General features: G+C 40.3%; 1 protein-coding gene across 1 annotated transcript; it reads right to left on the reverse strand.

Annotated features, from left to right (window-relative positions):
* Positions 1 to 754: 754 nt before the first annotated feature.
* Positions 755 to 22,948, reverse strand: LOC140269197 (MAGUK p55 subfamily member 7-like). Its single transcript, XM_072364215.1, has 17 exons — positions 22,924 to 22,948; positions 22,532 to 22,650; positions 22,079 to 22,156; positions 20,564 to 20,644; positions 17,682 to 17,816; positions 13,484 to 13,565; positions 13,269 to 13,354; positions 11,904 to 11,981; positions 11,078 to 11,274; positions 10,925 to 10,983; positions 10,297 to 10,341; positions 7,129 to 7,302; positions 4,648 to 4,728; positions 4,470 to 4,563; positions 4,243 to 4,351; positions 3,808 to 3,951; positions 755 to 1,036 (listed from the first exon to the last, which is right to left on the reverse strand). Exons 1-17 carry the CDS (start codon positions 22,946 to 22,948, stop codon positions 806 to 808), a joined length of 1,818 nt encoding a protein of 605 aa, XP_072220316.1. The 3' UTR covers positions 755 to 805.
* Between the last annotated feature and the right edge of the window lie 944 nt (positions 22,949 to 23,892).

Genomic DNA, 23,892 nt, shown 5'->3' on the forward strand with positions numbered 1-23,892 from the left:
GGAGGAAGGAAACACCGTGAATTTTACAGGAATGCAGCCATTAAAAAGATTTAGATTAAGCACCATATGTGAATGAGAAGAGGAGAATCTCCAACAGCTGGGAAGCTGTGAGACTCAAAAATGAGAATTTATTAAAGTGGTGTCACTATTGGTGAAATGCTGCCTGTTATTTATGTTTTTAATTTTCTCAATATGTTTTTGTGTCAAGGACCTTTCAACTGGAGCTGGCACCTTTACAGATGTATGAGTGTGCACAACTTGTGTGCACAACTTGCAAACAGAGAAGTTTTCATTCTGCTTCGCCTACTGTCTATTATTGTTATCATGTTTGGGTCTGTATTTCAAACAGCATGTTGCTGGCAAGGCAGCTCCCTGACTGCTACTAATAATGTCCCTCTGTTGTACATTACAGTTAATTGAGGTGCAGCAGCTGTCAGAATAATTACATGCCGATGTTTGCAACTTGGCAGGGAAGGACAACACTCAGCCACAAGCTCTGGAGTTTCTTTCTTTTCTTTTTTCTTCCTTCTTCTTCATTCTCTGAGTTGAAGTTATGTCAGCTTAATGCCAGCATAGAAACTGGCTCTGAGACGAAGGGAGAGAGAAAAAGATGGGTTTCGTTCAGTAAGATACACACTAGGAAAGATTATGGAAAATGTTGGGAATCATGGAAAAATATTCAAAATATGACAGAAATCAAACACTCAACGTGTTAAATTCTGATGTAAAATCTTACATGGAATATATATTTTTTTCTTTTCATGTGATTTTAAAAACTCTTGATGTATACATAAGAGATCAAAGTTCAAATCCAGCCGGACAAATGGTTGCAACTTCTCCATTCTTTTGCAGGTGTGCTGCAAATCCACTCTGCAGGAACCCATTGGACTTCTGCCTCCTCAATCTTCTTGAGGCCTGCCTTCAAATCTCTGAATGCCGTGGCGATATCTCCGTTAACAATCACCTTATCAAACAGATGGCTGTACTGGCTTTCCATGGTTTCAGCCAAATCGATCATGTTCTTAAAATCTTCCTCCTGTGAACCAAGAAGACAGTTTTAAGTCAAGGCTGTTACACAGAAAAACCTTTTTAAAAAAACAACTAACAAGAAAGCTAGTCCTTCTTCCTTTATTTCAAATAACAAATACTATTGTCTCAGTGCGAACAAAACAGCTAAATGACTAAATGTGGTGACTTAAACAACCTTAAAGAGGTTGCTTTACAATAATCTGCAAATACTGTAACACAACAGGATAAAGAACCATGACCACTGAGCTACACAGACCAAGGCATAACACATCGTTACATGCTGAGTGTAAAGGATAAGAGACCCTTTCACACCACCTGTGGTACAAGTTGAAAACAGACTGTTCAGATAGGCTTGAACTTTCCAAGGACTGCGATGCTTGGCACTGGACAAACCACCAAAGTCATACTGCAACACAGGTGTGTGACCTCGTGGGTTTAATAAGGGCCACATGGGCAACTGGGGTCAAACAGTGAATGTGAAGCCATATGGGTCTGAGGTGAGTGACTTGCCGTGGTTTTGTCCAAGTGGTAATATGTGTACCCTTGAACATACATGCTCTTGTCATGCTCCTGATTAGAAACTATCACAAACCCACCAGAGCAACATAGAATGTAAACTGCCTCGATTTCAGTCATTCTTTTAATCCATGACACAGTCAGACAAGATGTAAGCCTTCATCTGGGCAAAATGTGCTTACCTAAATGTCAGTCATGGAACCAGAAACCACCCACCAAGCAACCCTGTAACTCCCCCTTTGTCTTAAATGCCTCTTAAAAATGCAAATCACACGGTCAGCCATGTGTAAAGCGAGGTGTGTCTGTGGCATTGGGTGTGCATATCGAGGCCAAAGTCTTTTGACCTGGCACCGCCCTACATGTTACAAAACATGCAGCAAGCACCTGATTTCACACATGCTCCTAGAGCCTGAACTACGAAGGAGGTTCAACATATCCGGGATATCTTTTGGTTATCTGGTTTAACAAACCCGAACAATCAAAATCAAGTTTAGCAGTATTATGACAGTGAGCATGTTTACATGAAAAAGTATTGTCAGTGAGACCAAAATCTGACTTTTAAAATGCATGTTGACATGATTTCTGGCTGAAATCATACGTAATTGAGCTTCTTTAAATAGGATGAACACACCCAGAGAATTCGGTTGGCAACAGAATACCAATCATCCATCCTTACATCCATTTTCCAAACTTCCTTAATCCAATTCAGGGTCGTGAGGGGGGCTGGGGCCATCCTAGCTGCTACCAGATGGGTCATCAGTCTATCGCAGGGCCAAATATCATTCCAGCTGACTCAAATGAGCCTAGATGCTCTGTACATGCTTCAAAGTTCCAACTTTTTTTCATAATTTTGTAAAGACAGTAAAGTGTAAGTGTATATTAATAGAGCCAAATTCCCAATAAGCTTCTTTCATTCATATGCTTTTCCGTTTCTTTGGTCAGATGGCTAAATGTGCCAGAAATTGTACTTGAAAAGTAGCCCATTAATGCTGTGTGTCAGCTTACGGTCAATTAAACATTTCCAGACTGTCGCTCTGCTCTAATAAAATCCTGATTTTATAACCGCAGCCGCATCTGACAAAATCCCCAATCAAGTAACTTAAAGACAACGTCTGTGCAGTGAATTCAGCTACACTTACATGTCCGATGATGTCATCTCCCACAGAAGCATAAGTTAGAAGCAGCAAAATGTCTTGAATATTTACTTACACAGTCCATCTCTGCAGCGTTGGACATACTTCAGTTAATAACTCAATTCCCCTTCCGTGTATTTATACTGGGAAAAGGATGATGGTGCAACTTTTACCATAGCCCGATTCAACTGTACATATAACCATACTCACTGGTTATCAACTCAGTGAGGGTCCTGGCATGGTTGTGCATCTGCTTCACTTTAGTGCTTCGTACAACTTTGTAAACGCATGTCTACCTCAGAAATAGGTGGTGAAATCTGAGGTGTTTGCTGCTTTTACCTCACTTTGCATGGAGTGGGAGCAAGATTTTCCATCTATGGAAACGCACATGTCGATGTCAAAGGGTTTCATGTTGGCACCAGATAGCCACAAACTTACAGTACTGTAAATCTAGACATGCATATTTCTCACAAGAAGAACTATGATTAGAACTATATTAATATGAAGAATTAAATTAGAGCAGCCAAAGAATGTAAAAGGGATGTAACTTCCAAATTTTAAGATGTCAAGAACAGAAATCTGGGCTTTAATCAGCTACCAAAGCAGGTTTGGTTTCCTGCATAAGTCACCATATCCAGGTCAGGTAATATATCCAGAGAACCCCTTTATTGGCACTTAAAATCCAGAAAGTGCTTCTCAAACTCAAGTCAAGTCAAGTCTGTGTATTACTGGTGTTCTAAAAGCATCCACAATCCTTTGCACACATTCAACATGGCGCAGACAGGCAGAGAATCAACATTTGCACGTTTAAATGTAAGTTTGTCGAAATGAAGCGGTTAGTATCTTGTGTTCCTGCAAAGGAAAGCAAAGTTGCCTGTAGAAATGGCTGTTGCAATTTAACGACCACTTCAATTTTTCAATGAAGGTGAGAGCATTGCTATTACATAAACATGCCTACGTGTTCCAACATTTCCATCATGTGTTTTACAAATGCAAAGAGAGACTGAGAAGGACGTGAATATGAAGGACCCATCTGAACAAAGAAGCATCATTGACTTTGACAAGCACAAACCTGAAGTTATGGTTGCTAACCAACCAAATCTGCCCCTCATACAATGTGTTGACTTACTGAGAAAATCCTGACTTGGTTAGCATCCCCTTCGTCGCAGACAAATTTAGCTCTACGTCTGGTGAGGCACAGCTCGTCAATGTGTGGTGGTTTCACAAACACCACGTACGGCTTGAATTCAGATGTGTACACGTGCTTGATTTTCTATGTGGGAAAATAGAAAAAAGGAGATGAAGGCAGGAAGTTCTGGCACAATGAGTTATTGAAACTTGGTACACAGGATATATAGTATGAGCACAGGGCAATGCGTTTTTGCCATCAAAAATAAGGAAAATCATAATTATGTACCATTATCACATGGTTTAAAGCTACTAATATCCACTCAATATTCAAACACAAGTTTGAATAATGCAACCCTCCAAACATGAATTATCCTGTGTTGAAACAATGCAAACATGAATGTTATACTTTTTTTTTTGACGACACAGTGCTTACACTTGGGTGCAAATCCAGGAGGCACACCTTGCCCTCAGCCATCACTCTGCGCACAGAGTCCACACCTGTTCCATAATAATGACCTCTATAACGCCCATACTCTACAAATCTAGAGGCAGAGAGAGAGAGACCAGGAGAAAACTGGGTAAGACAGCATGAAACGGTTGTCAAGCAGCTCACATCAGACTATGTTTTAACACGACAAGAGCAAAGTACTTTTACAGTACCTCTGATTCAGAATATGCTCTTCAAACATATGAACTGTTACAAAATGATAATCCACCCCCTCCCTCTCCTGCTGTCTCTTCTCACGTGTTGTGCCTGAAAGACAAGGGATGGGGGCTGTTTAAAAGGATGAGAAATGTGAAAGAAAAGGTGACAGAAACTTGAGGATGTCTGCCTTACACGGTACACTGACGCCATAGCGGTCGGGGTCCGAGATCACCAGCCTCCTCTTCAGTTCACTCACGCCAACGCCGCCGGGCCCTCGAGAAAAAGAACAAAACACTGAGTGCTGTATGTGGGTATTAATGCTCTGTGTAGTAATGCTTTCCTCAAGACAAGCCTAACACTAAATGACGCATCTGTCTTTATCATCAGCGGAGAGCGAGAGAAAGTCAGACAAACGGGGCTCTGATTTCATTCTGATTTTTCTTTGAGAATGATGCACAAACCACTCTCTGTCTGCATCTCTCTGTTCAACTTTTAATTATCCTTTACCTTCTGGAAAACCCATAGCATCATATCTAGATGTGACATCTGCAAAGCTACACAGGATCAGTGTCACTATACTGTAGGATGCAAAGGATGGAGCACTTGCATAAGCATACACACACACAGAGTACTGTAGCATCTGGGATTTTCTCTGAGCACAAGCTCCTGCAGGCCCAGATTGCATCAGACTCTAATGGAGCGCAGTCTCAAAGTGGGATTCCTGACATAGCTGCCTTTTCCATCACTGGGTTTGCATGAGCTTGATACATTACAAAATATCAAGTTAATGGACTTGCTACTCTCACACTGCTGATGTGTTCCACAGCTGCTCCGCTGACTTGGAGAGGAGCATCATCAGGCTCTGTGGATACTTTCTCCCTACCTTCTTCTTTCTTCTTTTTTTTTCCAATTTTGTAAGAGTTACACGATATGTGGGCTTAAAGTGGCTGGCAGTAACTTTCACCATCTTTCCTGGGGCATAAAGGTCTATTGTTTCATTGGAAATGCGTATGCAATGCGAACAGGGTATATTTCTGACCTAGTCAAACATTATCCAGCTGGTCCTGGAGTAGTGATCCAGGTTATGGTTTTCCTTTTCATATCTTTCATTTCCAGTAAGCTATATATTCTTAATGATGACCTCTGGTCAATGAAGAGCCTTCACAGCAGACAGTAAAACGTAATCCAGAGTGGGTGTAAGCGCCAACTCAATTAAAGAGGTCTAAATGTAAATTCAAGCTGTCTTAACTGTTCCAGTTTAATGAAAAAGCACTTGGCTGATATAATGAGTAATCTTATACATACTCCACTTGTCTTTTTTCTGTTTATCTATCATTTATGTCTTCTCTATCCTGCTTTGCTTTTGCACATCTTTTGTTCTTTGTTTTTGTTCCCTTTGACTTTCAGTTGTGTTTACCTCTTCTCCCCCCCCCCTTCTTCTATTCCCCCTCAGTTGCAGACGACCTTCAGCCGTATCCTAATATGACATTAAAAAGGCATTCGGTGGTGCTCAATATAAAATTCCTCGGGGAGACATATAGCTCAAAAATACATAGAGCAGACCTGTAAGATTGGCACAAAAGTGAATCTGGGGTGGGCCACTGCGAAACTTAAGAGAACAATATATTCTGAGTCTGAGGTCTTTGACAGTGTTTACTTGGTTCTGATGGGAAAGGATTGTTCTTGCACTCAAGACTGGGAACATAAATCTTCATCAACGCTTTTTCTTTCGATCAACAAACAGTTTCAATAAAGCTGTCCCTTTAGTGAACAGGATCACAGTATCTAGAACCTTTATATGGGCAAAAAAGGTGCAGAACAGTTTAAAGCAGAATACAGCTGAGCACAGCAGCACTTTTATTTGTAGAATACCACAGTAACTTAAAGCAAAGTAATAAACTTTGATCTGTATATAGAAATATTTGATGCTATTATGCTCATACACTCATGCCTGCGAAAGCGACACAGAGAGCCACGGTGCGCAATAGATATTTAATATTGCACAAGATTTTACAGTACACAAGCCGAGGCGTATCAATAAAGACATCAGAGAGTCTCAGATTCCTCACATCATTCTATATCTCCATAACAACTGTGCCAAGTGTGCAGCGGTTGCATATAACATACTGGAAGTGGATGGAAGCTGCTGTAAATATCGCTTTTCTAAAAGCTTGAACAGTCTGTAACAGGGTTTCCTCAAGTAAAGCAAATCTAAAGCTATATTTTGAAAAGCCACAATGAATAATTCTATGAATATATTAATTCATGAACTAATTAACACGAAAGAAAGTGAATCAGACATGTTTCCATTGACTGGTGTGAAGCAAAGAAACTGGGCTGTGTAGTGTTACCACAGGGTGGTGATATAGGTAATTCAGCAGAAGAAGTAGTATACCTGGTATATCACATCATGTCTGGGAAGATGAGGCAACAGCGTAGTAATTATCAATACATAAATATGTAGGTCCTTCTGTAATTAGAGTTTTCTCATAACATAATTTTACCATGAAAATGACAAGTTAATAAGCACTTTGCATTGTGCTGAACAGGTAATGGCACAATGACACGTTCAGCTGCCGTCTGATTCATGGAAAGCAGTGCGTGTCTTAAAGGAGCTTGATACACAGCCTTGCCTTGCTTCTTTCTACAGCTTTAATTTTAGGTCATACATACCAACCAGGATGACCAGACGGTGTCTGTCCTTTGGCTTCCTGTGGTAGGGAATCACTTCTATGTAGCTTGGTGAACGTATCGTACTGTATACCTCAGTACTCCACCTCCGGCACCGAGCGGCTTCTCTTGCCCCGCGGCTTTTTCTGCCGAGTCGGAAACTTTTCCTGAAACCAGCTGAGAAAGAGACACAGGGGCATCATCAAAATATTTGATACAGATACAGAGCAGCATAGACATTTGGAGTCACTTTTCTGGCCACTTGATAAATGAACGTATTAGTCACTTTTCTCACAGCTATGATCTTAGTCTATATAAATTGTTGAGGGAAATAGACGGTTCTGAGGCTGCCAGATGTTCCATTAAATTCAATTCTCATTTCTAAATTGGGCACGTTCAGTAGGATTTTAGAGATTTTTGACTGCAGCTGCCAACAGGCTCACAAAAAAAAAACTAACCGTGAACCAATACAGGGAATCTACGATTTGCACAAGTTCATTTGATCTATCGTTAATGTCTGTCTTGTTGTAGCATTTCTGATAAAGACAAAGTAATAACAACAATGCTTTCAATCTTTGATGTCAGTTTTTTTTATCAGCATTTATCTAATTTTGACCACAGTTGTGTAAGTCTTGGTATTCTCTTCCATGACTCCAACCACCGTCCATTCAACGCCGCCTCCGTTGGTTTCGCCACTTCAGCTCTGCTTGTTTTAAAAGAACAAACAGCAGAAGTCGAGTTCTGCACGGTGGCACATCGGATGACAGACTACAAGAGTACATCAATTAAGAAACCTTCAACACCGCCACCCAGACTCCTGTGTCATGCACCATCCTGAACAGCACACGTCTCAGTCAAGACAACTGAGTCTGTCATGCCTCGCTGGTGTCCTGTCAGACATCCAGCTTCTGCCATGCGACTGTGGTCTGGCCCGTCTTGGCAGGCTCGCTCTTCTTCATGATGCTAACCACAAGTAAGCGAAGGTGCCAGGCTTTTTTTTGGCTTTAGTCATAATTGAACCTTCTAAACCTATCTATCCATTTCCTCTTTGGGCTTCATTATAAAAAAAAAAACATGTCACTATGTAGTGGAGACTTCAAACTCTTTTTTTTTACACGGGATATCAAACTGATGAGCTCACTTAGATAGATGACGGGATTATGCGCACTGTATAATCAAAGCGTTTTAAAGCAAAAGAGACGTCTTATTTCCTAGAATCAAGTCAGAATTAGTGGAAAACATCTTGGAATTGTCTTAAGTAATTCTGCTCAATAAATTCTCATCTGTGATAGGGAAATCCTTCCTGTCATAAGCCTTTCTAAATCCTACAAGATAAGACAGAGGAGACTGAGCCCACTTTGCCAAAATGATCTGATATTAGTCCTCCATAAATATACAGAGACTATTTAGAGTAACTAAGTGATACCAAACAATTCAATCTTATCCTTAAGAGAGATAGTTTTACAAGTTATATAATCCTTAGTTCTGCTTTCAAATATAAATATATAGGCAGTGAGACAGAATATCTGTGTTGTGTGTGCATAGGCTGCATGTATAAATTGGACTTTAACTCTTTAATCTCCCACTCTTTCGTGGAATTCCATTCCAAAGTCTAGAGTTCCCCATTTTTGCTGCCACCTTTTTCTCAAATCAGAAGTAAGCCCATGAGGTCAAGAGTTGCCTTGCCCTGAATTATTCCTTTATTGTCCATATTCATATTCACACATCCCCCGCAGACTGAAAATCTTTTGGACATGTCTTTGAGGGGTTGTATAGAACATGTGGACGTCCACAGCATTCGCTCTGGCCTTTGTACATAAGTGTTCCAGCCAGTTCCACAGTAATATGTCCAGAACATCGCCACGTGAGACAATCTGTATATATAGATTATTATGTATGTCTGAAGCAAAATGCTGGTTATTAAATCTATTACTGTGTTCAAGGTTTAATGGCATCTACTCACGGGTTGCTGATGCAACTTAAATAAATTGTCACCCCCCCCAAAAAAAAAAATTAAAAAAGCATTCATATCAATCAAAGATTTAAACTCTTTTTACAGTCTATGAACATAGACAAAATGCACCCAACAAAACGCAAAAGTTCCTCTCGTTGAGTGTTTAGTTTGGTTGTTCTGAGCTAACGTAGACATATGGTAGTCCCCCATGGTGCAAGACGTGGAAAAGAATATCCTGAATAGGATAAAGCAGGTATGGGAAATGAATGAATGTCTGAATGAAATGAGCACTTAACCATAAGAGATTGAGGACTTTATCTAATATTTCAAAGAACTTGTTAGCTTAGATATATATATAGCGCCAGTGGGGAACATGTATCCTCCCCAATCTGGTGGTAACATACAACACCTATCTGTACCTAATTAGTATCACTAATTTGCAAAAGAATACATTTAAACAAACACATGGAACAGTTGGATTTTACCTTGGGTTGTGCGCTCTTTATGCTAAGCTGAGCGGACCAGCTGCGGGGTTTAAATTAATGAACACAACTGAGAAAGCTACATCAATCCATTTTGGTAACTGTTTAAGGGATAACCATAAACAATCCAAAACGTAATAATAAAGACATCATGCAAGAGTTTTATCCATTTCCCCCCCTTTTTTTAATTCTCAGAATAGCTATTCCATGAATCCATTCTTTTACTGATAACTGTAAATGCAGCCACAATCTGGGTTCACATGGCAGACAAAGGAGAAACACAGCCTGAACCGTGTCTTCAGGTGGAAGCTGGCCTGAGATAAGATGAAATACACATTATTAAATGCACATGACCTTTAGAGCTGATATAATGCAGCATCTGTAATTACACTTGTACTTGTACAGACCTAAGGAGCCCTTTTACAATCATACGTAAATACATGACCCCATATGAACATCCTGCACTGCTCTTGTGCACACATGAAACTACACACAAGCACATCCTATCCAGTCCACAAAAATCGAGGCAAATGGAGTAAATGTGAATGTACAAACTGAACCTGAAACCATCAAACCACATCACCATATGTCTCTTTTTCTCACAGGTCATCTTGCAAGTTCACCTATGTGTGTAGTGAGGTGTCATGCTCATTTCCCCTTCAGTTGTAACGTGTATCATGACAGTCCTGTTTCCAGTATTTGTGAGGTTTAAGTGTAACAAGTCAGACATCTCACCAATGTGGATCCCTGTAATTGCCCCGTAATCTACATCCTCCGTGACTGGAAAAACAGGAAAAGAGATGGGGAAAGAGTGAGGAAATCCTGGATCAAAACCACAAAGGGATGACGTGTGTTGCTCTGACATTTCATTCTCAAACTATTAGCATATGTTCTGATCTACGTGTCCTAAAACTTTTGCTTAAAAATTGCGATAATAGCTTTATTTAGAAATACTGTCAACAATTATGAAATGCTCGTAAGAGCCTCTCTCTTATAAAGAGGCTGCAAGGGCAAAAGCACATTGTTGGAGGTCAGCTTCGTTAATATATACTTTAAACTAGCTTAGTTGCAACAAAGTAAGAGTGGACAGAGTTGTGCATTTTGGAAATATGCAGGGCATTTTTCAAAAGCAAATGCAAACAGTACCTTCCCCCTCATCTGCGGAGCATGTGGAGAAAACAAAGGAAGTTAGTATAGCCGAGGAGAGCAGTCGAGCTCACCCATGACCTCAGCCTTCACCGGGACCTTAAGACATACCCTCTCACCTCTCATCTTGACACTAAAGGGGCTCTAATATGTTTATTGGGAATCTGTTTTATGCTTTTCAGGTGCAGTGAGTTTATGGACAATACTGGCTCGTCACCTGGTGGCTTGACTGGCCGAGGCTGAAAGAGTGCTCTGGGTCGCTGTAATGCAACTCTTCTGTAAAATGCAGCAGAAACAAAACAGGATTTTGTTCCCATCTCTGTATGGTTTTGTTGAAAACGTGAGTGACACAAAAGCATAAAAAGGTCACCTTTCATGCAGCTGCTTTGAGGGGATGAGCCCGGCCTGACTGTTGCTGTCTCCGAGGTGACAGGCCTGCCACCATGTGTCATCCTCCGTGCTGACAATCTGGAGCACGTCACCCCTTTTAAAGGCCAGTGCAGCCTCCTTGCATGGGACGGTTGGATCCTCGATAGGATCATAGTCAAACAATGCCCGCACAAACAACTGGGGAGAGAATTGAGTACGCCGCTTTTTTTTTTTTTGCCTTTGAACACCTTTAAACACTCAACGTGGTGACAAAATTTATTCACTCATGTTTCCCTTTTTCCACTGCAGCATCATCAACCTCTGTACTCTGACAAGCGCACACGTCTTTGTCTGGTTTTTCCTCACATTGTCATCTTTGAGAAACGACCACAATCACTGAAAATAATTTGTCTTAATCCATTGCAAATGCTCCCCGCTTCAACAGTTTCCAGCTTGGTGATTCGCTGTGCGTGTGCGGTGATGGTAGCCTATAACTCTTTCATATCTGGAACTTAAAGTTTTCCACATGAGGCATAAAAAGTCATTGTTAATATTAAATTAAGTTGATGCAGCTGAAGTGTTTAAATGACAAAAAGCCAGACAGTGTCTTATCCGTGATTGTCTGAGCTCTTGTTACTTCTTGAGAATCCCGCTGTGTTAAAGGCAGTGCCGAAGAAGCAAATTCACAAAAGGCTTTACAGCCAAATGCACAAGATACCACTGATTCTGTCTCTTAACTGATACCAGGTTGGCAGCTATTCCAAATCAGCCACACATGCATGCTTAAACAAAGAAAAAACACACAAACGATGTAAATAGGCAGTTACCTTTGTCTTTTCTGAAGACATGTTCTCCTTAGAGTACCCGGGAATAATTTTAAATTTGACTTCACCATCAGAACAAGCCTGCACAGACACAGTGATGTAAAACACACCGTTTTGTCATTTGAAATATACATTTATTTTCTATCTTGCTGTGGCATAAAAACTGCTGCTGTCTATGTCGCATTTGTGAGTCAGTGTCTTGCCTGCAGCAGACAGGGGTGAGAGCACACTCTTTGGAGAATCAAAAGATTTCCTTTTCAAACATGCGGTTCGAGCAAGAACTATGTTATGGATTTAAAGACCTTGTCAATGTCCATGTTGCCTAAGGTCCTCACCCCACACGTTTTCACCCCTGACCCCATCAAACAATTACTGATGCAGTAGTGGCACAGTGTAACAATCCACAATATGGCATTCACCCTAATGAAATTGGAGTTGATTTTGAAGGCGGAAAACTTTGTCTTCTCATGGCCCCTTTCTGAGTAGCTTTCACCTTAGCTCACCCGTCTGGAAACGGTCTGAAACTGAGAGCCCTCAGACTGCTGTCTACTGCAGGTAAGACACTGACTGCTCACTGTAGAAATATGCCACACCACAGCACTATCACATGGAAAGAAAAAAGTCCCTTTGATAAAGCTATTGTGTTTGCAGATGAAATACAAAGCTATATCCACTAGCTGATTAGCTTATTCTGACATCAAGAGAAAAAACAGTAGAAAAACGTTGCCTTAGCCTAATTATGTGGGAATTTAAAAAGTCCACTAACTGGCATCTTTAAAGCTGATTCAGTGACTTTTCTTTCCATTTGTTAAACATGTATCAATATTCAGGGGCAAAAAAATGTTTTTTATTTGTTAGCTAATCTGAGCTAAAGTAAGCTGTCTCTTAGTATGATGATAAAGGATAAGTCTATCCCGTATTGTCGGTATTCCTCTTTCTTAATATTAACAAATTCCAAGAAACCCCTCCGTGCGGCCTACATTAAAGTCTTCAAAACTATTAAAAAAATCAAATTACTGAACACAATCCGATATGACCATGAACACTTTGTAGGGCTCAGTGATTTTTTTCTTCTGTGAGAAAAATCAGTGAGAAAAATTAAGTTTATCAATGGGAACTGTAAAAAGTTAATAGCACTAAGTTTTATAAGTTTACGGCATCATTCAGTCTAATTCCCTTTTGTCCAGCTTTGCTAGGTTTTTTTTGTGTCTTTTCTTGAGATTTGTTCACAGTGAGAAAAAAAGGAAGACAATTCAAACATTTCAGATAAAGTCAGAAAATGCTTTGCATTGGAAAGGTGAGAGGAAAAAAAAAAGAAGAGACAATTAAAGAAATGATGTGGCTGAACTGGAGAGAGGTCAGACTGACCAGGAGAGGAAGAATTTCCTTTGGCTTCCTGTGCTCCAATGAAACTCCGTTGACCTCTTTCAACTCATCTCCCTCATGGATAAGGCCTTTAAAGTGTTAGAAATACAAAGGGAGCTCTGTAGTTCCAAACTTTCTTTCCTTGCATGTACCATCACAATGTTACTAAAGCAGTAAGGTAGCGAAACAGGTTGTAGTTTGAGATTTTATCACCTTACCACTTTTATCTGCTGCGCCTCCTCTCATGATCCTTGCCACAACAATAGCCCCAGTGGATTTGTCTTTCTTAATCGTTGCCCCCTTGATGATGATGATCAGTCAACAGATAGACAACAGACAAACAAGCAGATGCAAAGGAAAATGGTAGAATTACAGAGAGTGAAAGCAACATGTTGGTTTTATTAAAGCCCCAGACAAGCATTTTATCAATTTTTTGTATCAAGACAGGGACCATTTAGCTGCCTTCATGTAACACATGAAGAGCTGGAAAAGGTTTTCCAAATCAGCATCATTTTCAACAGATGTTATGATGTGGTGCACATCACAATGGAAAGAGCATCCTATGGAGCTGACTACAATAAGCTCACACTCGGGTGTAACCCGGTTCTCTGGAAAACGTTGAACATGTTGGATGGATTAAAGAGACCGTGTCAGAGAAAGGTCAGTCCCCTTCCAATCTAGCTTTGGGATCAATACAAAAGTATGTTCACCATTATCGGCCCAAAGTGCTTCTTGGAAGCTCAGCCGCTAACACGTGAACACATAGACACACAATTCAAAAATGGTAATGAACTAAATGATCCTCTTGAAAAAAAAGGGGAAAAAAGTTCCAACCATCCCTGTCATGAGCGTTATTTAATGGTTCTGTTTGTTTGTGTTTTAGTAGTATATCTAAAAAGAATGGCATGAATTTCACTGAATTTTGTTGGAAAGCAAGCACACAAGGGGTAAAAAAACAAAGCTTTAAAGGTATTTAAATGTTTCATCTGTTCCACTTTCTGCTAAGCTTCTACGCCTTCTTGAATGGGGAAAATGTGACCATTGTTATTCATCACTGTATGTATTTTATGGAGATCTTGTTCCAGATGCAAATAGTAAAAATAAATCTGAACTTTTGCAATCGTTAAAATAACAAATTTAGAGGATTTGTTGCACTGAGGAAGGTATGCAAGTCTTTGTCGTCTTACTGTTTTTTCTGCCCAGTTTCATTCGATCCAGGAAATTTCCAGGGAAAAGTGACAATGGCTTGGAACAGAAAATAAGGCAAATAATTACTTTTGTAAGTCTTTTAGTGCAGTTGCCTTGTTGTCTCAACTTAAAGGTTCATTGTGTAGGTTTTAGTGATATCTAGTGGCAAAGTAGTAGATTACAACCTACTAACCCCCTGGCTATTCGGCTGTGGTCCATGCTACAAACGTGGGTGATAGATCTTTACAAACTATGAGGAGGAAAACCTTAATTGTTTGTAGATTTAAAGGGCTTTTTCTCTTGTTGTGAAAGAACAACAAATCTCATCACTATGACTCTACAAACCGCTCTCTGTCCCAGTTCTTCAACTAAGTCAGTTCCAAAGCTGATACAGGGCTCGTGCTAGAGCCAGTTTTAGATGGTTCTAGCCAAGAAATGGTTAGACTTTCCACAGCCAGAGAGCCACCATGGATCAACGACATTGTGTCACTTTGAACGTTTCCACTACACTTTTGAGCCTCCTGGTGTATTCTGAGGACCACACTGTAACCTGACTACTCACACCTGGCTGAGGTCATCACCTCACCTGCTCCTCATCAACTGTCTGCAGCAGCCACACATCCAGTCTCCGCCGGATCATTGTGTATGCTACAGCCTTCCAGCCAGAAATTCTAATGTGCCTGTTTCTGCCTGCCTAAGCCAATCTCTTGCTGTCTGTTTTTTGTCCGCCACTAACTGTGTCTCTCTGCCTCAGGAATCAGTTCAGTCTACTTACCCTACACCTCGTGTAGCTGGTGTGTGGCCCTACACCCTCCAAGCCTGCCAGCCGACCACACTCTGTATTAACCCCACCTCTGGACTCCTACTCTCGCTTGTCTGCTTCCCTTTTTTTTGGTTCACAAATTCACTTTGTTTAATAAACTGTTATACTCAAAACTCTTGTTCCGATCTGCTTCTGGGTTCCCTTCAGAATCCTGACAATTAGCAAATTTTACCATTATTGAAAAATTCAGTTGAAGTTTTGGCTTTCTTCAATTAGGCAGACTAGACCCCCAAATGGCTTTGAATTTAATATTATGGTGGTCAACGTTTTATTTGGTCCCTGTAGACCTGCGCCCAGCCCCAAACGTAAGCAGCTCTGTCTCAGCAAATAGTTAGTGCTAGTCTAGTGCAGGATTTTCGTTGAGCACCTTGAGCTTTGGTGGTTAAAACAGAAAGAATGAGATCTAAGTTAAACTCTAGAGAAACCCCACATACTACCTGCTGTGTCATCTTTCAGTGTTAGGGTGCTCCTAAGCATCACTTTTCCCAAGCTTGAAATATGACAGATTTGGGATGTATCTCTAGTAGTGATGGGAATTTCGTCTCTTTTTAGTGAGCCGGATCATTTGGCTCAGTTCACAAAGAAGAGGCGGCTCTTTCGGCTCCTAAACGGCTCTCCTTTTACCACGTATACTTTTTAGAATTCAGCCAAATTTAGCGCTGTTTTGACTTGTGATTTGTATTTGAACACATATATCACTTCAATTTAAAAAAGAGTTGTGTGGTCTTCTTAGCTACCAGCTTCCTCGCTGGTGCTTGGTTGGGATATATCCAAAATGGAGCAGGTGAGCCTGGCAGGTGGACGAAGCATTAGTGATGGCAGTGAAGCGCAACCCTGAAGCTTCGATACGTGCTTCAGACCCTGAACTACAATTCCATAGAAACACTGCTTTGAAGCTTGCATGCGTGTGTCGTGTTTTGTAACGTGTAGGGGCGATGGGTCGCGTACAGACCAATAGTGTGTCGGAATGGTATATGTTTATACTTCTCATCCAATCGCAATCAAATTCACTCTATGTTTTTGAATGATGAAAGAAACCCAGACTGAAATGAAATACGAGGCTGTTTTGAAAATGTTAAGAGTAGAAAGTACATATAATTGTGTGAAAATGGAAGGAGTAGAAGTAAAAAGTCAGCTGAAAAATAATTACTCCAGTAAAGTATAGATACCCAAAAATTCTACTTAAGTAAGGTAACAAAGTATTTGTACTTTGTTACTTGACACCTTTGTAGAAAATGACAAGAAAATCCTAAGTCCTAAAAGGACAGCTATTGACACAACTGTCAAAATGCATCCAAATACTACTTCTTTTTCTGTTTTCACTGTTTGCACCACACTCCTCTCTCGTCTTCACTCCTCTCTCTCCTTCAGCGAGTCTCTCCCTCCCCCTTGTCCTGTCACCATCTCAGCGCCCCCCGTTTGCGCCCTTTTACTTTTTCTGAAAGCAAAAATTAAAAAAAAAACTTAAAAGAGCCGGCTCTTTGAACCGCCTCGTTCGCGACTGACACATCACTAGTCGTCACAGCTAACCATTGCAAAACGTCAGCAAAACATTTTTTAACTAGTATGAAAAAAACAACAGAGTCACAGTTGAACTCAAACAGGAGCCACCTGCTTCAGGGACAGATATTTATCCCCTGCCTCTCTCAGCGACCTCATGCTGTTTGTGTTAATTGTTGATACGCCAGCACTGTAGGTCTAAATTCACTGTTTACTATTGGACCTGTCAGTTTGTCATTTACCTCTGCAGATGGATGACTGGAATGTTTTGCAATTGACAAAATAGGGTTAGTCTCTGCTTTGACAACTGATACATGGGGTTTTTGATTATGCAACAAGTTCAGATTAAGAACGTATTGGATTCCACACTAAAGCATTCAATGTAATCTAAAATGCCTGCATTTCTCTGCATTTCTCATTGTAGTCAACCTGTTCTTGTGATTTTGGGGCTTACCTTTGTTCATATCTGTTGAAAGCTTTTAAAGATATTTTTTTCACACTGGATGAAAACAACCTCACTATCACTGGTAAATCCCTGTTCATATTCCAAAGAAAACGACCCTCTGGATAAAGGTGGGCACTGTATCTGGGATATAAAACTTTTGATTCTTGTCTCTCTGCTGTCAGTAGTGATCTTCCTCTGTGATAGGAAGGCTCTGTGCTCTTCACATAAAGGCACTGCAACTGTTTTTAATCCTGGACACTGCTGAACATGCACCCGCTCTCATCTGGAGCGTGGTTAGTTACCGACTGTTTTCACGCTGTGTAATGAAATCTACTTTTCTGCTTTGAAGGAAGCAATGAAATTGGCAGCGCCTCTGTCTACACGAACTGCTAATTTGAATTTTACCTTTAATTATGTTGACAATTATGTTCAATTTTACCTAACAAAAATTGCTACTGACCAGGGGCTCTTTGGTTTTGACCAGACTGACAATTTTAACCGAATCTTCCTCCTCCTCCAAAGCACCATCAGGTATGGGGGGCAGAGCAGGCTCAAAGTCTCTTTGAGCTACAGCATCATGGACACACAGGAGACTCTGTAAAGGAAGCACGGTGAACATGGTCATCTACATTCATTATGTCACTTAACTGAAAGTTTGCACAGATTGAAGAAACATTTCTCAAAGTGTCATCAGGATAATGATGATTAAATGTGAGAGTAGAAGTAGTAAAGTGATACAAAGTAACCAGCCACTGGTGATTAATTGGAGGTGACTTTAAACTGAGATTGTGTAAAGTGTTCATCGAGTTTGGCTGGTTTGTCTGCACTCAATTCATCAACTGACTACAAACTTGACTGACTAAATTTAACTTGGTGTGCAAGGTGTTGCCAGCCTATTGGCCACCTGAGAGCAACCTCCCTCATGATTAATACTACCCGTCTGAAATGATCTATGACTCACTTTCTAAACAGTTTAAGAACACAAAAAAACCTCAGTTTTGGAAGCAGAAAAACATAATTCAAGGTAATCATGAGCAAGAATTAAAAAAGAAAAAAAAAGGGAGGGGGGGGGTTACTGAGAACGAGGGAAACATCTGCTCATCAATCAGCCAATCCATCTGTCAGTTAGACCAATTGTTATCGTCCTGTCCATCAACAGTTGTTCTGTTCAGAAGCTGCCAACACTTGAGCTCTGGCTACCCTCAAAGTCAGCTTTTCAAAAAAACAAACATTTACAGTATATCATACCCAGCGTTTGTCATAAGTATGTGTGAGCTCCCACCCTCTGGCCAAGAACGATCAGGTCATTAGAACTCTTTAAACAAACTGTTACTTGTCAGCCGGCTTTGGCTTCTCATTAAGAAAAGCCACAGCTTTGACAGTTCATCGGAAAACCATGTTCTCTATGGAACTATGTGCTTTATATGTGTGTGTGTGTATCTGAAAAATGACTGTCAGCAGATCTGAAATGAGGAAACATGTATTTGAGTAGTCTGGGTTTCTATGAGTGTACACTAATAAACATAAATCGGGAGTAGATTAGCTTCAGAGTGAGTATGGTTGTTAGATGTCAGCACCTCTCAGAGGGGCAGATTAATGAGGTAGAATTTAAGTCATATTTACAGCTGAGTAGTTTGTCACTTTTTCTGACTCGTGTAATATTGTATTATAGAGAAAAAATGTTGTAAGCTTTGTGATGTGTGTGTGTGTGTGGGTGCCTTGGTGTTCGGTCACCTGAACAGCTTCAGAGTAATTCAGATGAAGCATGGCTACATTGAAATGAACCTGTCAAATCTACTGACTGTAAACCATGAGAAGAAAAGTAGTTTAACTTGTAACTACAATAGCCATAAGTAGATTTATGTTATTATCACTGATCCTTTAAGAGTGGAGAACTTGAACCCGGGGCAGCAAAGTAAATTTATCCGCCTTTCTTCATAAATCGTCCAGGACGGGATGTATTTCAGTGATTACTAAAGTGCACTTTGATCACAATATAGTTCAAGTTTGATACAGACAAGTAGAAAAAGTCACTAGATTTTATTATACATTGATCATCTTCTTTGGTGTAATGTTCTGCTGGGAAACGTCGGTACTAGCATACATGTGGTTTTTACTTTCATATGTACCATCCACCATGAACGGACCAAGCACACCTTATAGGGAAACACTTCCCAATGACCGTGGCCCACCCAGCAGGACAATCTGCCCTGCCACACCACAAAAACTGTTAAAAATGGGATGAGGACTGACCGGTACTGCCAAGAGAAACCACATGTGTTAGCTGCCTTATACTTCCTCCCGGTAAAAATAGGAACAGAATTTAAAATCTGCCTTATCATATTTAAAGACTCTAATGGCATAGCTTCATCCTGTCTTATATATCTCATTGCTCCAAATAATTCCACGAGAGATTTTTGCTCTCCGAGTCTTGGCTTGTTTATGGTCCCCAGAATGGCCAAGTCAGAAAAAGAAAATGGGGGCAAAGGCTTCAGTTCCTCTGCTGTGGAGGATACCTGGTTTTAAGACTGGGCTTCAAACTTACTTTTATGAAAGAGTTCATGATTACTCACTGATTCATTAATAACATATGTGTTTTTTAAAATGTTCTTTTTGTCTTGTTATATTTGTTAACCTAATATGGGAAGCATGTGAGCCCTGATCAGACTGACTGTTAAGCAGGAGGCTAAAGCATGTAGCCAGTTAGCATAGAAGAATATGTAGAGTCAGCTGGCCTGGTTCAATAAAACTGCAACCAGGGACCCTATACCACTCTCATTTTTTTTAAATTGTTGTAAAAACACAAAGCTAGCTGTTTCTCACCAATCCATCTTTGTGCCATGCTAAGCTGATTGTTGCAAGACATAAATTTCTTTTTTTGAATCTTTTTCTTCTCTTCTTTAATTTCTGTCTGTAAAAATGTAGATTAAAAACTGGGCAAAGCAGCAGGTGAAACCCAGGAAGTAAACAGAATTTAGCACTTTGCTACTTAATGGGTGAGATTAGCAGAAGCTCTTTTCAAGAAATTAATCTGTATAACATGCCAATTTGCTGTTTCACAAAGGGGCTCTGATAACTCAGGCTATTTGACCTTCCCTCTGTTTGTGGGTATAATACAATTTAAACTGCTTGCTAGCCATTGCTTCAAATGTATCGTGCACGGCATGGTGTTATTCTTTTATGCTAAAATTTAGGACAAAAATGCTGAACTATTTCTTAAATTTGTGATCTTTTTTTGGTGGTCACTGTCACCAAGGAACTGGTAAAGGGAGCCTTAAGCCAACACCCATTTGTGGAGGTACAGCAGGCTCATGTAACAATGTGGAAAGAAAAAGTTTTCACCTTAAAGTGGGGTTTGGAAAACAGGACAACCAGTTCATTGGCCTCATCCCTCCAGCCTTCGTATATCAGCTCCTCAGCCAACTGAAAGAAAAGAAGAAGATATAGACAAGCAAGATGTATTTTGTCATAATTGGAGGTATACATATACATGTACATATATGAGTTTGTTTTTGAAGAGCGAAGAGAGACAGACAAACAAGCAAAGAGACAATAACGGATTGTTAAAGTCAGCTTATATCCGAAGTGACACCATGAATTTTCATATTTTCTGATGACCAACACTTTTATATAGCCCTGTTCACCTCACTAGGACTTTAATTCATTTTATTATAGCCAGCCATTTGTCTGTGTTCTGTTTGTCTGTCTGTGGCTGCTTTTTTTTTGGGGGGGGGAGGTATAAAATGATCAAGGCAACACAAAAGCTGCTGTGTCAACTAAAACAGAGAAGCCTTGACCGTCAGCAGCAAGCAAAAAGGCATCAAGTGACTGTGTGCAGTCGCTCGTCTTGTCAAGCGTATTACTATAATGACTTCTACTGCTTCAAGATGTCTAGGAACACTCCAGAGACACAACGCATGAAGGTCATTAGTTTCCATTGTGAGCAAACAGAAGCCTCTCTGAGAGGAAACAGATCCACCGCTTGGCCCCTCCACTTGGTCTTGATGATTTAAGCCGAGCAGAAAGAGTGACTGTCGAACCAAATCAAAAGCAACGGGACTGAAGGGAAGAAGACGAATGCAGGAAAGAGAAACAGTATGGAAACATGGCAGAAATTACGGTGCGTAGCGTGAAAAGGAGTGGATAAAAACAGGGCAAGTGGAGAGAAAGTGGAAAAGGATTAAGATGAACGAGAAGTATGGTTTGATGGTGGGGAAAAGAATAGATGGAAGCAAGGAGTAAGAGAAAGTGCTGTTTAGTGGTTTGACTAAAAACAAGAGGAGGGGGAAATCAGGAAATAAAATGAGAAGATTATGAAAAATAGAGCAAAACTGAGAAGGGATGTGAAATAAAAGAAAGGCAGGATGGCACCAAGATAATGGGGGGCCAATAGATTAGATATTTAGTGCATTGAAAGACTTTTTATTTAATTTTGGTTTGGATTCATACTGGGACTGCGCTGTCATTTCATTTTGAATCTGAATTTAGTTGTATTCCTAAAAACTTCAATCATAACACTACACACAAAATTATTTTAACAGCCCCTCGCTCGGCACTGTCCTCAGTGACCCTGCTCCTGGCACGTGGATGCAAAGTGAAGTCTTTATCTTTAAAACAGCCATTCGAGTGCCCATATCCAACGAGACAGACTTTTAAGATAATATTTCGTAACTCAGAACAAACAAGAGGGAACACACATTCCTCTCATTCTTGTGTGCAACGGGAAAGTCAACTGTACAGAAAAGGAAACAGTTTAAAAAGTGGTGGTGGTGGGGACTGATGTGTTCTCCCTGCTGTCCAACTGTCACCATTGGCAGTGTGTCTATCTGCAAAAGATGTTTGGAGTGAGTCACACACATCTGAGGCCAGGCTCGCTGCGCGCTCCTGGACCGGAATGGGGCTTCGCTTCTCGAAACGCTTCAGCCGCTCATGGATCTGTGAAGTCAGGAAAGGATCATGATTAAGAATTTCTGTGCGGTAAAAAGGAAATCACTGCAGCTTCAGACTGTTCAACTATCAAAGTACTCCTATTCAAACTGCAACTATTAAAACTAGTACTAGTTTTAACTTTAGTAACAAGAGGAAAATGAGGAGACGGTTGGTGTTTAGGAAAGACCTGCCATGGTTAGATCATAACCTGGAAAGATATAAGTATCCACATGATTTGCATTAAATCAGTGAAACTGTATTTACATGACATATGTGTCCACATTTTTAACAACTTGCATTTTAATGTTTTCCTTTCTGTAAATGGAAAGAAATAGTTGACATTAAAGCAATAACCTCGTGGAGAGGGTGTGAGATTTTCACCTTAAAGAGCAGGTGAACCTTCTTCTCCATCAGCATGCTGTGGAGGAACTTGTAGTCCTCCTCCCTGTCGGTGTGAGTCTCTGTTCCAGACATCACCGTTGATAAGAGCTTGCATACGCCTGGAGAACAAGGGGCCGGGAATGTATAAAATACGAATACGGGCACTTCAGAGCATGAGAACGAATTATATTCTTGATCTACAAGCTGAGGTTTGACGCTTACAGCGGTCAAAGGTTAAAACAGTAGCTGTGTTGAAAAGGCACCAGGTAGTTCCATTCTTAGTATGTTCCCTACATCATTTTTCAGGTGATCCATTTAAACAAGAACAAAATTGATCAATAAATACTTGTTCTTAGACATTGAAAGGAATAAACTCTTTCCCTTGGACTCACCTCTGTGCTCAGTTCTGCTCAGCATCCTCCTCACTCTGAGAAAAGGGAAAAAAGATTTAACAAACAATGACACCCTGACAGAAGCTTTTTCATTAATCTTGAGTTTTATTTTGGTTTTGTGAGCAAGGAGAGACAGTAAACATGAAATGATATGCTTTCCTTCTTAAAGAATGAGTGAGGGAGAAAAACTCATGTGTTTTTCCACATGGCATGGTATAGAAAATGGATGGATGGATATCTTCTGAGAGTTTCCTGCCCCCTACTGGTGGTGCTATATATTCCAACTGTAACGTTTCTGATCCACCATTCAAAAAGCCAGCTCAACTATTTTGTTGATTTGAATTTCTTCGGACGCCCCGGTTTCATAATTTTCATTAACCAAAATTCCTTTTGATTTCATCAAGTCACACAAGCAAAACATTAAAACATTTAACAAAGCTTAACTACCAAAATGCAACAAGGGTCAGTTTTAAGAAACTAGTTTGATGATAGATATTCACAGTATTTGGTTAATTAGTATGTTTTGCACCAACTTAGTTCAATATCTTTCTGTAAGTAGAAACCATGGCCAGAGGAAACAAAATGTTTTTTCACTTCCCATAAATATGTTATACAAACAATGACTGTTATTCAAGTAAAAAACACTCACCATAGACTCTCCATTCCATCAGGCCCCCTTCAGACATGCCATATCGCTTGATGTTTACTGAGAACACGCTGTATTTGAATATACACTTGTACTGAGTGGATACAAAGTGATCAGCGGGTTAGATCCTAAAAGAGACTGTCCCTCATTCAGTCAATATGTGTCGGGTCTGACCTAAATCAAGCCAGCTGGCAATCAATACAGCAATGGCATGCGATGGAGATTGCAGAGCATGGAGCGTAATGTTGACCTTTAGGAACTCAAATTCTACATGCACGAACATAGATTAAAAAGGATCTGCAAAAAAGAACATAAGCCCTCCT

This window comes from Leuresthes tenuis, unplaced genomic scaffold, assembly GCF_036924035.1.
Source record: "Leuresthes tenuis unplaced genomic scaffold, fLeuTen1.0.hap1 SCAF_14, whole genome shotgun sequence".
NCBI classification, from domain to species: Eukaryota; Metazoa; Chordata; class Actinopteri; order Atheriniformes; family Atherinopsidae; genus Leuresthes; species Leuresthes tenuis.

What these genes read in the sequence shown, in the direction of transcription:
- LOC140269197 (XM_072364215.1), bottom strand. Translation starts at nt 22,948, where the DNA reads ATGCTGAGCAGAACTGAGCACAGAG. An exon ending in CTATGGCGTCAGTGTACCGT is followed by an intron (nt 4,564 to 4,647) that starts GTAAGGCAGACA and finishes CTTGTCTTTCAG; the next exon opens with GCACAACACGTGAGAAGAGA. An exon ending in GAGCATATTCTGAATCAGAG is followed by an intron (nt 4,352 to 4,469) that starts GTACTGTAAAAG and finishes CTCTGCCTCTAG; the next exon opens with ATTTGTAGAGTATGGGCGTT.